At 41.4% G+C, this 15,978-nt stretch overlaps 1 protein-coding gene across 6 annotated transcripts in view; it reads right to left on the bottom strand.

The window, feature by feature from the left end:
• lin54 (lin-54 DREAM MuvB core complex component) overlaps nt 1–15,978 on the bottom strand; it is a 143,836-nt gene that overhangs the window by 2,445 nt on the left and 125,413 nt on the right. For 5 of the 6 annotated variants that reach the window (XM_070871016.1, XM_070871017.1, XM_070871013.1 and 2 more), the window contains one exon: nt 3,115–6,362. In XM_070871016.1, the coding sequence (XP_070727117.1) occupies nt 6,161–6,362 (202 nt within the window). In that variant the 3' untranslated portion in view covers nt 3,115–6,160. Of the gene's footprint in view, nt 1–3,114; nt 6,363–15,978 lie in introns of those variants that run through there. The other variant, XR_011589887.1, reaches the window with a different exon arrangement.

The following is a 15,978-nucleotide window of genomic DNA, read 5'->3' on the forward strand; positions in this document are numbered from 1 at the left end:
TGCAGTGCTGCAAAATGGAAAGAATGTAAAAGTGACCGTATAATTGCAACCTTTAAAAAGCAACATTCTTATTACAGTGATACTTCTCAGAAATTCACAAACAAGATGGCAGTGCAACTAGCAAGGCTATCATGATTTCACCAGGGTTGTTATGACAATAAATATGTCCACTTATTATAGTCAATACTAATTATTTAAAAAAATTTACCTTTAGAAATCTGTGAAATAATTTCTGTTAAACGTGATTTGTAATGGGGAAAATCTGTCATTCCCCAAAGGTCAATAATCACTAAAGGAGAAGAGGCCCTGTAATAGATTTAGGATGGGGAAAATAATGACTTCAATTTCTGATCTAATGTTAACAAAATTAAATATCACAACAGGATCACAAGGTCAAGTAGGACAACATTATATTGGGAATCCTGGGCCCAGCAACATCTGCAGGACTTTTGAAACTGTCTTTATTTTAGGGAACATGCAATCTATTTTCTCCTATGTCTTCCTGGTCCATGCATCAATCATGGCCAACCTGCTCCTCGGCCTTTGCTAATGGCATTCAATGTTACAACATATTCAAGATCTGGCTGCTGGCAATTTTCCCCATGGAGACGACAGAGAGAGGAAAAAAAGGAAAAGGAGTGCTTGATACCTCATTACAATGCTAAAAGCTGGAACACACGTGGGACAGGCTCAATGGACCAGATAGTCTTTACCTGTCCATCATTGTTCGAATGTATCTAGTACATGGTGCCCATATGATGTCATCATAGTTGGAATTTTATAAAATCCAGAGGGCCAGCAATACCTCTCTGCTAGTGCAGGTAAACAGCAGTTAACAAGTTCAAAGCAATGTTCCAGAAAGGCAGAATAAGGGCCCATATAGTTACTTTATAATTCAACTAGTCAGCGGAGAAACATTCATAAAATAAATTCTTAGAAACCTAGCTTCTCATAACTAGCACGCCATTTTCAAATCCCTCCATGGCCTCACCCCTCCCTATCTCTGTAATCTCCTCCAGCCTCACAACCCCACCCCTCCCCCAGAGATGTCTGCGCTCCTCTAATTCTGCTCTCCTGAGCATCCCTGATTATAATCGCTCAACCATTGGTGGCCGTGTCTTCTGTTGCCTCGGACCCAAGCTCTGGAACTCTTTGCTTAAACCTCTCTGCTTCTCTTTCCTCCTTCAAGACGCTCCTTAAAATTAATCTCTTTGACCAAGCTTTTGGTCACCTGCGCTAATTTCTACTTATGCGGCTCGGTGTCAAAATTTTTTAATCGCATAATACTCCTGTGAAGCCTTGGGAAATCTCACTACGTTAAAGACGCTATATAAATACAAGTTGTTGTTGTTTACCTGCTCCCTTGGCTAGGAAATGATGTGCACAGATCAGAAAAAGAGAGGAAATCCAAACACAAACCAAGTGATGTTGAACTACAAAACATCTTGTCCAAATGTACTTTAGGAATATGAAATCTTTTTCTCCCTGGATCATACAGACTGCAAGTGTGAGGGTTCAAAGCTACGTGCTCATTGGCAAGTTCCAATGCCACATGGCCAGTTGCCAGGAAGTATCCAAGAGCAGTCAAAAGATGATCTGTGGGGATGATGAAGCACCTCCCAGTACTTCCCCATAACAACGCAACTGGGGAACTGAACCTTAAGATCAGAGAACAACCCATGCCCCAGCACTTCGTGTATCATACGCTGGTAACCCCAGTGTGTTGCACCCTCCCACCCCCTGCAAAAAACAGAAGCTTAGTCTTTACAAGACTATTTTTCGTTTAATGGTTGCAGGCCAACACTCATTGTTTTCGCATTTATACTTTAAAACTGAATTCTTAAAAATGAATTATCTTGGGAGTGTTCTCTTAACTTTCTCATCCTTTATTAATCTCATAAAATCAATACCTAAAAAAACATAACTAAATAAAGATTGTCCCTTCACAACCATATAAGCAAGTACAAAGCTGATCACTGATCAGCGAGGTGACTCATTTAACAATGAGAGTTTAAACAGAATGGCCCGGAATTTGCAGTCAGCGGCAAAGTGATAAATTTTGGTAGAAAGAACGAGGAGAGGCAATGTAAGCTAAAGGGTGCAATTCTAACTGGGGTGCAGGAACAGAGAGACCTGGGGATATATGTGCACAAGTCATTGAAGATGGCAGGGCAGGATAAGAAAGCGGTTAAAAAAGCATACAGGATCCTGGGCTTTATACAGAGTACAAAAGCAAGGCAGTTATGAAGAACCTTTATAAAACACTGGTTCAGCCACAACTGGAGTAGTGTGTCCAATTCTGGGCACCATACTTTTGGAAGGCTATGAAGGCTTTAGAGGGTGCAGAAAAGATTTACAAGAATGGTTCCAAGGTTGAGGAATTAGTTACGTCAATAGACTGGAGAAGCTTGGGTTGTTCTCCTGAGATAGAGATGTTCAAAATCATGAGGGGTGTAGACAGTGTAGAGAGAAACTGTTCCCATTGGAGGAAGGGTCAAGAACTAGAGGACACAGATTTAAGGTGATTGGCAGAAGATCCAAAGAGGACATGCGGAAAATTTTTTTTTAAGATTGGGAATTCATTGCCTGAAAAGATGTTGGAGGCAGATTCAATAGTGGCTTTCAAAAGGGAATTGGATAAGTTCCTGAAGGAAAAAAAATTGCAAGTGCGAGGGAATGGGACTAGCTGAATTGCTCTTGCAGAGAGCCGGCATGGGCTCGACGGGCTGAATGGATTCCTACTGTGTTGTAATATGAAGCCAAGGCGTTTGCCACTGGCCCTGAAGTAAGCTTCGTACACTGATCTTGCGATCTGTGTCGAGAAGTCTGGGTTTTCTGACATTCAATTCAAATCAACAGAGTATAGTGGGAATCCCCTGTGATGCCAACAAGTTTTCTAAGCAGCCAATCAAAACGCAGAATGCTCAGATAGCGAACAAGTGGGTAAGCTCTTAAAATTCTAACTTTGAAAAAATGTTAGAGTGCGAAACAAAGATTGGGGCTCTCACATGGAAAAAGAGCAAATCTGAAATAAAGATGAACAAACTTAAAAAAAAATTTTTTTTAAGTTCCTTAATTTTAATTTTTATTAAAATGGATAAAATTTCACACTGCACAAAATTAAAATTAGTTTTTCAGGGCCATAACCTTTGTTTAGCAGTCAATATGCTGTTAAAACCCTAGTTACACCTAATCCCTTTGAGTCTTACCTTTAATGGGGAATTTAACAGCGTAATTACGACAGAAGAGCCAAAGTTTTAGTCAGTTTCCCTGATTTGAATGATTACACTGATTGCCAGCTCTGTGTCGAAGCAGTGAATGACAGACCGCAACTTCGGGATTTCTGCCTGTGCATGCACTAAATCCTGAAGTTGCGGTCAGTTTCAATGGTGGAACGACGGCGAACGCTGCCAGTTCGCTGTCATCCAGAACATTACTTCATTTATCTTGAATCTGTCTATGCGGGGCTCATCTAGCTGTGTAAATGACAGCAATACAAGGAATCTCTACGAGTAATCATGTGTGCCATGTCGAATCCTCCCAAAATTAACTGATTAAAATGCAGTTAACAATTCGAGAATATATTTGAGCAAGCTATATTACTAGGACCTCCATAAACAGTACAAAGGACAGATTTTGCTTTACAACGTTAATTTGAAAATGGGCATCATGTAGCTTGCATCTGAAATATCCAAATGTGATGGCTGGTTTCTGGAGAGCTTATTTAAATTATCCATTCAAGCATTGATGTTCACTGATCTGGCTGCCAGGTTAAGGAGTCATAAAATGACCACATTTAAAAAAAAAATCACAAACAATATTACCGATCCATCATAGCCTCCCTAGTTCGCATTAAATACAGGTCTATACAAATGGATTTAACTGAAGTTAATATAAATAAAGCATACTTCTGCTTTCAGAGGTGATACAGGAGGCAGTTAATCCATTTAATATTTGGATTATTACAAAAAGCTTCTTGCATTGTACTTAACTGGGGTGAAAAAAGAAAAAATATTATACACAAAATGAAAAGGTATGAAAACAACATCTTCAAATTAATGCCAGAAAAAACACCCACAGCAATAGCCACACTATTTTCACAATCTACACATGTAGTCCGAATTCCATTTAGATAACCAAAGTATTTTTGTATACTTTTAAATACACATAATACAGCTGGAGACTAAATTAACAGAATATATACAAATTAGTATAGCATTTCAATTAATGATACAGCAGAGAAAGACTACGCATATCCCCACTTGAAACCCGATAAAGTACACGCTTGAGAAGCCAGTTAGCTATTAATTCACATTTTATACACCATCACTCGCTCAGAATAATTAATCTAAGGCAGGTATGGATTTTAATTAACATTCTGTAAAAATACATTTGAAAAACCTCTGTCTTTCAGTATATTAACAGGCTATTCCTTAAGTTATATGAAAATAGCAGTAGTTAACAAAAAGGTTTGTGAAGATTATGACAATGAACACTGGTGGTACCAAGTTTTATGAAGCAGACTGTCCAATTTTGAGGTCAGACAAGCAACACTTTCAATATGTCTTTCTACAGCTGCATATCATGTAGGGGAACCATGTAGCAATACTTTCGAAAGCACTTAAAAAAAAAAGTATTGGGATACTGTGGAATTTTGTCAAATTTAAAAAAAGTAAATAGCCAGTTTTGTCCACATTTTACAAAAAAGTTTATGATTAAAATAAAGTGTGACTTGAGTTTTGCATATTGCACTGTCACAGTTAATGGATATTATGACATGTTCATAGAGATAAACAATTTCACTTAGTTTCCTACCTCTATTTTACAATCTTTGAAATGGTTGTTGCATTTTCATTGAACAGAACACTTAGAAAAAGGTCGTGCAAATATGCTTTTACATAACATAAAAATATACTTACCCTAAAAAATTGTGTTGTCACAATGCTAGATGATCCATGTGCGACAAAATTGTGTTCCTCTGACGACTTTATTTTGGAAAGATAAAAGATTTCACCGTTGTAGCATATTGTCCCCCTTTCCTGATCTCCATTCATAGTAGAGAAGTTGCTTCTAGGCCTCTACCAATACTGTTTGTATTGGCCCAGGGATGGCTCCTTACTCTGATTTTCCCTTTTTGGCAGGAAAGTGTCTTTGCCTTTGAATGGCAGCTCTCCATGGCAAAAATGGCCAAAATAAGGAACTTAATGTGGGAGGAGCAGAAAAGCCATCTCTCTCCACTCTACTGTGGTCTTAATAATTGGCAGCCTTGTTGAGAGGTGGATATATGCTGGCAAAGTTTTCAAAATGGTCAGCAGGTCAAGAGCGCTGATAACCAATAGTACCTACATAGATGAATTCTGTAATTCCTGACATAAGGCGCATATTTCAATTGCTCATGAGTATGATAAAGCACCATTGTAGTCTATCAATTAGTAGTACACAGTAGGTTAACAGATTTTCATGTGCTGTGGACCAAGTAACTCAATCATTGATGATGTATTCCAAAAGGAGCGATGGGTACATTTACATTAACAAGGAAGGACATATGTAATGCAAAGATTTTCAGCCAGGCAAAATCTTATTTCCACCCTCAGGCTCTGTTACATTTTTAAAACAGAGTCATTATGTCAAAAACTTGATCCTCATAGTGCTCTTCTAGGGTATGTTTAATTGAAGGTACAGTACTCAAATCTTCCACTGTCGATTCAGAGACAGTTTGTATCTCAAGCGAAAAGATACTCATCATTGAGGGGATAGAATGCCCAAGGTGCTCATGACATCCTGGGAGAAAGAAGGTCAACAAAGGGAAAGCAGCCTTGCATAGAGGGATGCAAAATATATAAAATGTCACCACCAGCATCAAAACAGTGTCTCCTTCATGAGGGTTTTGCATATTCACACAATGATTTTACATCATAAAATCTACTTACTCTGCATTCTAAGCATTTTAAGTTTAAAAAAGGCACCTCAGTTAGACAATGCACAGAAAGTCTGCCAAGAAGAAATAATATGACTTATTGAAAATCTTCGCTAACCATACAGCTATAAAACATCATGGCAAGCCCAAAACTCTTCGGTTTTTTCTTTAAAAAAAAAACTCTCAACCGAGTTTTCCCATATGATTCTTCCTGTTCAACTCCCATGGTGGAGCACAAATGGATTAGCAACTCAGAGCACAGGCATCTCCTTTAGCTTTTCCCGCTGAGTTTATAATCTGCATTAAACAGCGCCCAAATTCCTCCAGAATCATGCATTCAGTGACAGCTTTTGTCTGGCTATTCTTCTCTGCTTCCTCGGCTTGTGCCAGAAGACACTCACAAGTTGCCTCTGCCACTTCTTTTGTCACAAATGTGAATGGCAACCTGAAAAAAAATATGACAATTAAAAGCCAGAAAAAGAGTGAACAAAATGGCAGTTTTTACATTTTAGTTAGAAGAACCATAGGCAAGATTTCCTCTGTCCATTAGGCGGTGTGGTCAAATTATAAAATATATTATGCTCCTTATAAATAGGTTTGTTGTCTCACTACACCCAACATCCAGGGGAAATCACTTCATTCTTTCTGGATTTTTTTGGGTGGCAAAGGGACTAAGTGACTGTTGGGGTTATGGATTTCTTGCAGTATTTCTGGAACTTTCTCAATCCAATCAAGGTTCATTTGTCTACCTTAATCATTCGAGATGCCAGAGTGCAGAGAGGAACCTTGAGTGAACCTGCCACTGCAGGACCTGGAGCACTGCAGGAACCTTCATCATTCTGGTAAATACATGTCAAATTCAAAAAGGTTTGCTACTGATGTTTTTTGGGAGGGAGAATTAAACAAAATCTTTATACACAAGTGCCTATCCACAATGATGGCTCTTAAAAAGTTAATTTTTGCATAAAACTAATATTTGAGGTTAATTATGAACTTAGATCAATAATCAAATTAAAGTAGAATGTTTCCATAATGGCTCAATGTGAAAATGATGCAAGTCTAAGCCATATTAGACCAGGAAAGCCTTGGGTTTAATCTTGGGATTGTGTGAAGTTAACTGACTTCGGCTAGATTGTAAAATACTGAAAGTGAATGTCTGTTCAACAGTTGAGCAGCACACTACTCTCTGCCAATATTGTACAAACTGTGGTTTTATTGCACTTAATTTAATCTCTCTCTCACTTTATACATAAAGCTATTCAACACCCTTTACATATCAAGAACTGAAAGATTACAGTGAACCGTATTCATCATCATAGGCAGTCCCTCGAAACGAGGATGACTTGCTTCCACGCCATAAAAGGACGAATTCACAGGTGTAATAATGAATGACCCGAAATACATCCTGAAGGATGGAAGATGTCTGTGCATGAATTATTTTAACGTGTGGTGGCCGTAACACACCAGCCACCACACGAGCTTGACAGAGCTAGGTCTTGGTCCAGTGGCAAGGGTTACCCAAGACGACTGGAGACCAGCTCTGCTGCACGGACCTATTGCGCACACATATCGCAGTGTGGGCTGGCCCGTGCTGCCCCTGGGCCCCTAACTCGCACCTCCCCTGGGCCCCGAATACATCCCTCTACAGTCTTTACAGGGCAGGTAAACCACAGATCAGATACAGAGTAAAGCTCCCTCTACACTGTTCCATCAAACACTCCCAGGGCATGTACAACACAAGTTAGATCCAGGGTAAAGCTCCCGCTACACACTCACAGGGTTGGTACTGCTCGGGTTAGATACAGAATAAAGATCCCTCTACACTGCATTCAAATCACTGCTAGTGACATGAAACATTTTATGTTATGCAAATAATCAAAATTGTAGCACTAAACTGATCAGCATAATCAATTAGAAAAGCAAGGTTTATTATTAGTAATCATGACTTGACAAGTATATCTGAATGATCACAACAGACTGTGACAACTAAAAAATTCTAATGTACCATGCGAACATTATAAGGGTCTGATTAGCACATCTAAAAGCAAAAAATATGCTCCTGTCCAATGTGCAATACAAGTTTAAATCTAACCCAGATAAATGGAATAAAATAAGCTAAGAAGCAAGTATATGTTGTGTATAGGAGTGGGGGGAGGAAAGCAGGAGGACATATGGAAGTCAGCTGATGCTCATCAATTGACAAATCTTTTCAACTATGTTGAAATTTTGTGATTAAACAGGAATCAATAAAAAGCATTACTTCCAGTTTAACAATATTCTAAACTGGACTGAAGAGACTGCAATTCCATGAATAAAACAGGAAAGTAATAAAAACAACACTCAAACAAGAATATAGTTGATTTTCTCCAAAATAAATCCAGAATACTACTACTTCTTAGCCGGTCCCTCAGAGTCGAGGATGACTTATAACTTGCATTGATATAATGCCTTTAACGTTGGAGAAACATTCTAAGGCACTTCAGAGATGTCATCAATAAATGGACACCCAGCTAAAGGTGATTTTAGGAAGATTAATCAAGACTTGGTCAAAAAGGTGGGCTTTATGGAAGGTTTGAAATGAGAAGAACGAGGTGTAGAAGCTTCGGCAGGGAATTCCAGAGTGTGGTACCAAAGCAGCTGAAGATATAACCACCAATGATGTAGCAAGGAGTGGCAATACACAAAAGGCTAGAAATGTAGAGGTTGAGGGGGAGTGGGTGTTGTAGGGTTGGAGGAGGTTATAGAGATAGGCAGGGGCAAAGCCACGAAGAGTTTTAAATACAAGATTGTACATTTAAAATTTATGGGATTTGAGGACCAACAGCAAATGTAGGTCAATGAGGAAGAGGTGATAGGTAACTGAAAACTTGGTGCAGGATAGAATATGGGCAGCAGAGTTTTAGATGAACTGAAGTTATGGAGGGTAGAGGATATGAGGTCAGCCAAGGAATAATCGAGTCTGGAGGTGACGACAGCATAGATGAGGGATTCAGCAGTATATGGACTGAAGTAGGGACAGAGACAGTCTTTGCGATGATGATAATATGCAGGCAGCTCAGGGTCCAATAGCATGCCCAGGTTTCAAACAGGTCCAGCCAGAGGCAGTGGCCAGGGAGAAGCAAAAAAGAGAGTCTGTGGTGGGTACCAAAGATGATGATTTCAGCCTTCCCAATGTTTTGCTGGAGGAAATTGTGCGACAATCTGAGAACACTGAGGCAGTGGATGGGTCGAGAGAGGTGGTGGAGGAGTAGAGTTGGGTGTCGCCAGCATACATGTAGAAGCAGACCCCATGCCTGCGGATGATGTTGCCAAAGGGCAGCACCAGGAACAGGCAGGTAGCGCAGGAGTACAGCCCCCCGACCCCCCCACCCTGAGTGCATCTTGCCTTCCTGTTCTGAATTCTGGTGAGGGCAATGGCTCCTCTGGGGAGTACAGCTAGAGCTAAGTCTATGGAACCATGGGTGGGGCTCAGCTGTACTGGGGGGGGTGGGGAGGGGTGGTGGAAAGTCAGAAAAGCAATTGTGATAGTGGATTCAATATTTAGGGGAACAGAAAGGTGTTTATGCAGCCGCAGGAGTGACTCCAGGAGTCTCCAATCAGTAGAGGCCCAACCTACTTAACCTTTCCAAATAAGTCAACCCCCTCATCTCTGGAATCAACCGAAATGAACCTTCTCTGAACTGCCTCCAAAGCAAGTATATCCTTTCATAAATACGGAAACCAAAACTGCACGCAGTATTCTATGTCTGGCCTCACCAATACCCTGTATAACTGCAGCAAGACTTCCCTGCTTTTATACTCCATCCCCTTTGCAATAAAGGCCAACATTCCATTGGCCTTCCTGATCACTTGCTGTACCTGCATACGAACCTTTTGTGTTTCATGATATTTTCCTTATTCACTAGACTCGCTGCATTGAAGTATATACCATTAAGCACTGCCAAACACCTTTGTTGTCTGTTTTCTAGACTTTGTTTCCTCTGCCTTCCATACTCACTTAATAATTTACTACCTTCCATTCCAGCTTTGCTTCTCTACCTTCTGAATCTGCGCTCAGGTTCCCATCCCCCTGCCAAGCTAGTTTAAACGCTACCCAACAGCACTAGGAAACCTCCCAGTGAAGATATTTGTCCTGGCCCTGTTGAGGTACAATCCATCCAGCTTATACAAGTACCATCTCCTCCCAAACCAGTCCCAAAACCTCAGTATGATATCATAGCTATTACTGAACATGGTTGAAAGAAGGACAGGGATGGCAGCTCAACATACCTGGTCACAAGATTTTCAGATGCGATAAAAAGAGGGGGATAAAAAAGGAAAAAGGGTTGCAATATTTGTTAAAGAAACAATTACAGCTGTGAGGGGGGATATATTAGAAGGATCAAATGAGGCCATATGGGTTGAACTGAAGAACAAAAAAGGGGCAATCATACTGCTGGGAGTGTAACTAAAGACCTCAAAATAGTCAGAGGGAGAAAGAAGAGCAAATATGTAAACTAATTTCTGAGAAGTGCAAAAGCAATAGGGCAGTAATAGTAGGGGATTTCAACTACCCCAATATTAACTGGGATAGAATCAGTGTGAAAGGTATAGAGGGCGTAGAATTCTTAAAATGCATTGAGACCTTTTTTAGCCAGTACGTAGCAAGCCCAACAAGAGAGGGGTTGGTTCTGGACTTAGTTTTAAGGAATGAAGCTGGACAGCTGGAAGGGGCATCAGTGGAAGAGCATTTTGGTGCTAATGATCATAATCCAGTAAGATTTAGCGTAGTTATGGAAAAGGACAAAGAGATCAGGAGTAAAAGTTCTCGATTAGGGAAAGGTCAATTTCACTAAGCTGAGATGTAATTTAGCAAAAGTGGACTGGAAACAGCTACTTGAAGGTAAATCAGTGTCAGAGAAGTGGGGGGCATTCAAGGAGGAGATAGTGAGGGTTCAGACCATATATGTTCCCACAAAGAAAAAAGGGTGGGACTCCCAAATCTAGAGCACCCTGGATGTTATGTGGCATATGGGGTAGAGTAAGGCAAAAAAGGGAAGCTTATGTCAGATAACGAGAGCTAAATACTGCAGAAAACCTAGGAGTATATAAAGTGCAGGGGTGAAATTAAAAAGGAAATTAGGAAAGCAAAGAGAGCATGAAAAAATATTGGCAAGTAAAAATCAAGGAAAACCCACAGATGTTTTATAAATACATAAAGAGCAAGAGGATAACTATAAAGAAAGAGCAGCAAATATGCAGACAAATTTTTTAAAAGTGCTGCTGCAGGGAGTAGAAAAGTAGAAAGAAATCAAAGGGTGACGGCATAGCCAAGGGGGTAAGTGATTGGCGAGTAGTTTTTCTTGTTCTTTTCCTTTATCAGTAGGTAACCTTTTATCATGGTTGTTGCCAAATTAAGTTAATCTAGGGGTTAAGTCATGGCAGTAGAGCTCAGACACGTGTCATGCTCCTCCTGTGCTATGTGGGAACTCAGGGACGCTTCCAGTGTCCCTGGCGACGACATGTGTGAGAAGTGTATCCTGCTGCAGCTCCTGACAGACTGCATTGCGACACTGGAGCTGTGGGTGAATTCACTCTGGAGCATCCGCGATGTTGAGGATGCCGCGAATAGCATGTTTAGTGAGTTGGTCATATTGCAGGTAAAGGTTACACAAACAGATAGGGAATGGGTGACCAACAGGAAGAGCAGTGGAAGGAAGGTAGTGCAAAGGTCCCCTGCGGTCATCCCCCTCCACTGTTTTGGGTACTGTTGCGGGGGGGGGATAACTCATCAGGGGAGGGCAGCAGCAGCCAAGTCCATGACACCATGGGTGGCTCTGCTGCACAAGAGGGCAGGAAAAAGAGTGGGAGAGCTATAGTGGTAGGGGAGTCTATTGTAAGGGGAATAGAAAAGACGATTTTGCGGCCGCAACCGAGACTCCAGGATGGTATGTTGCCTCCCTGGTGCACGGGTCAAGGATGTCTCAGAGCGGCTGCAGGACATTTTGGAAGGGGAGGGTGAACAGTCAGTTGTCGTGGTGCATATAAGTAAAATACGGGATGAGGTCCTACAAACTGAATTTAGGGAGCTAGGAGTTAAATTAAAAAGTAGGACCTCAAAGGTAGTAATCTCAGGATTGCTACCAGTGCCACGTGCTAGTCAGAGTAGGAATTGCAGGATAACTCAGATCAATATGTGGCTTGAGAAGTGGTGCAGAAGGGAGGGATTCAAATTCCTGGGACATTGGAACCGGTTCTGGGGGAGGTGGGACCAGTACAAACCGGACAGTCTGCACCTGGGCAGGACCGAAACCAATGTCCTAGGGGGAGTGTTTGCGAGTGTTGTTGGGGAGGGGTTAAACTAATATGGCAGGGGGATGAGAACTTATGCAGGGAGACAGAGGGAAGTAGAATTGGGGCAGAAGCAAAAGATAAAAAGAAGGAAAAGTAAAAGTGGAGGGCAGAGAAACCCAAGGCAAAATTCAAAAAGGGCCACATTACAGCAAAATTCTAAAGGGGCAAAGTGTGTTCAAAAGACAAGCCTGAAGGCTCTGTGCCTCAATGCGAAGAGTATTCGTAATAAGGTGGATGAATTAACTGCACAGGCAGCAATTAATGAATATGATATAAATGGCATCATGCAGACATGGCTCCAGGGTGACCAAGTCTCGGAACTCAACATCCAGGGATATTCAACAGTCAGGAAGGATAGACAGAAAGGAAAAGGAAGTGGGGTAGCGTTGCTGGTTAAAGAGGAAATTAACGCAATAGTAAGGAAGGACATTAGCTTGGATGATGTGGAATCTATGGGTGGAGCTGCAGAATACCAAAGGGCAGAAAACGCGAGTGGGAGTTGTGTACAGACCACCAAACAGTAGTAGTGAGGTTGGGGACACCATCAAACAAGAAATTAGGGATGCGTGCAATAAAGGTACAGCAGTTATCATGGGCAACTTTAATCTACATATAGATTGGGCTAACCAAACTGGTAGCAATACGGTGGAGGAGGAGGATTTCCTGGAGTGTATTAGGGATGGTTTTCTGGACCAATATGTCGAGGAACCAACTAGAGGGCTGGCCATCCTAAACTGGGTGATGTGTAATGAAAAAGGACTAATTAGCAATCTTGTTGTGTGAGGCCCCTTGGGGAAGAGTGACCATAATATGGTAGAATTCTTTATTAAGATGGAGAGTGACACAGTTAATTCAGAGACTAGGGTCCTGAACTTAAGGAAAGCTAACTTCGATGGTATGAGACGTGAATTGGCTAGAATAGACCGGCAAATAATACTTAAAGGGTTGACAGTGGATAGGCAATGGCAAACATTTAAAGATCACATGGATGAACTTCAACAATTGTACATCCTTGTCTGGAGTAAAAATAAAACGGGGAAGGTGGCTCAACCGTGACTAACAAGGGAAATTAAGGTAGTGTTAAATCCAAGGAAGAGACATAAATTGGCTAGAAAAAGCAGCAAACCTGAGGACTGGGAGAAATTTAGAATTCAACAGAGGAGGACAAAGGGTTTAATTAGAAGGGGGAAAATAGAGTATGAGAGGAAGCTTGCTGGGAACATAAAAACTGACTGCAAAAGCTTCTATAGATATGTGAAGAAAAAAAGATTAGTGAAGACAAACATAGGTCCCTTGCAGTCAGATTCAGGTGAATTTATAATGGGGAACAAAGAAATGGCAGACCAGTTGAACAAATACTTTGGTTCTGTCTTCACGAAGGAAGACACAAATAACCTTCCGGAAATACTAGGGGACCGAGGATCGAGTGAGAAGGACGAACTGAAGGAAATTCTTATTAGGTGGGAAATTGTGTTAGAAAAATTGATGGGATTGAAGGCCGATAAATCCCCGGGGCCTGATAGTCTGCATCCCAGAATACTAAAGGAAGTGGCCCTAGAAATAGTGGATGCATTGGTGATCATTTTCCAACAGTCTATCGACTCTGGATCAGTTCCTATGGACTGGAAGGTAGCTAATGTAACATCACTTTTTAAAAAAGGAGGGAGAGAGAAAATGGGTAATTATAGACCGGTTAGCCTGACATCAGTAGTGGGGAAAATATTGGAATCAATTATTAAAGATGGAAAGTAGTGACAGGATCGGTCCAAGTCAGCAAAGATTTATGAAAGGGAAATCATGCTCGACAAATCTTCTGGAATTTTTTGGGGATGTAACTAGTAGAGAGAACAAGGGAGAACCAGTGGATATACAGTATTTGGATTTTCAAAAGGCTTTTGACAAGGTCCCACACAAGTGATTGGTGTGCAAAATTAAAGCATATGGTATTGGGGTAATGTACTGACGTGGATTGAGAACTGGTTGGCAGACAGGAAGCAGAGAGTCGGGATAAACAGGTCCTTTTCAGAATGGCAGGCAGTGACTAGTGGGATGCCACAGGGCTCAGTGCTGGGGCCCCAGCTATTTACAATATACATTAATGATTTAGATGAAGGAATTGAGTGTAATATCTCCAAGTTTGCAGATGACACTAAGCTGGGTTGCGGTGTGAGCTGCGAGGAGGACACTAAGAGGCTGCAGGGTGATTTGGACAGGTTAGATGAGTGGGCAAATGCATGGCAGATGCAGTATAATGTGGATAAATGTGAGGTTCTCCACTTTGGGGGCAAAAACACGAAGGTAGAATATTATCTGAATGGCGGCAGATTAGGAAAAGGAGAGGTGCAACGAGACCTGGGTGTCATGGTATATCAGTCATTGAAAGTTGGCATGCAGATACAACAGGCGGTGAAGAAGGCAAATGGTATGTTGGCCTTTTATAGCTAGGGGATTTGAATATCGGAGCAGGGAGGTCACATTGCAGTTGTACAGGGCCTTGGTGAGGCTTCACCTGGAATATTGTGTTCGGTTTTTGTCTCCTAATCTGAGGAAGGACGTTCTTGATATTGAGGGAGTGCAGCAAAGGTTCACCAGACTGATTCCAGAGATGGCAGGACTGACATATGAGGAGAGACTGGATCGACTGGGCCTGTATTCACTGAAATTTAGATGAATGAGAGGAAGGTAAGCCATTTAGGACCAAGATGAGAAGAAACTTCTTCAATCAGAGTTGTTAACTTGTGGAATTCTCTACCGCAGAGTTGTTGATGCCAGTTCATTGGATATATTCAAGAGGGAGTTAGATATGGCCCTTACCGCTAAAGGGATCAAGCGGTATGGAGAGAAAGCAGGAAAGGGGTACTGAGGTGAATGATCAGCCATGATCTTATTGAATGATGCTGCAGGCTCGAATGGCCTACTCCTGCACCTATTTTCTATGTTTCTATCTTAAGAAGTTTGCAGAAGATACAAAAATTGACCGTGTGGTTGATAGTGAGGAAGAAAGGTGGAGACTTCAGGAAGATATCAATAGACTGGTCAGGTGGACAGAAAAGTGGCAAATGGAATTCAATCTGGAGAAATGAGAGGTAATACATTTGGGGAGGGCTAACAAAGCAAGGGAATACACAATGGTAGGATACTGAGAAGTGTGGAGTAACAAAGTGACTTTGGAGTGCATGTCCACAGAACCCTGAACGTAGCAGGACAGGTACATAAGGTGGTTAAGAAGGCATACGGGATACTTTCCTTTATTAGCTGAGGCATAGACAATAAGAGCAGGGAGGCTGTGCTTGAACTGTATAAACACTAGTTAGGCCACAGCTAGCGTACTGCGTACAGTTCTGGGCACCACATTTCAGGAAAGATGTGATTGCACTAGAAAGGGTACAGAGGAGATTTAAGAGGATGTTGCCAGGGCTGGTGAATTTTAGCTACGAGGAAAAATAGGATAAGCTAGGGTTGATTTCTTTGGAACAGAGGAGACTGAGAGAAAATCTGATTGAGGTATATAGAATTATGAGGGGCCTAAATAGGGTGGAGAAGAAGGACCTATTTCCCTTAACAGAGGGGTCAATAGCTAGGGGGCATAGAGTTAAAGTAATTGGTCGAAGGATTAGAGGGGAGTTGAGAACTTTTTTCATCCAGAGGGTTGTGGGAGTCTGGAACTCACTGCCTGAAAGGTTGGTAGAGGCAGAAACCCTCATCACATTTAAAACGTACTTGGATAT

The sequence above is a fragment of the Pristiophorus japonicus genome, chromosome 2, assembly GCF_044704955.1.
Source record: "Pristiophorus japonicus isolate sPriJap1 chromosome 2, sPriJap1.hap1, whole genome shotgun sequence".
NCBI classification, from domain to species: domain Eukaryota; kingdom Metazoa; phylum Chordata; class Chondrichthyes; family Pristiophoridae; genus Pristiophorus; species Pristiophorus japonicus.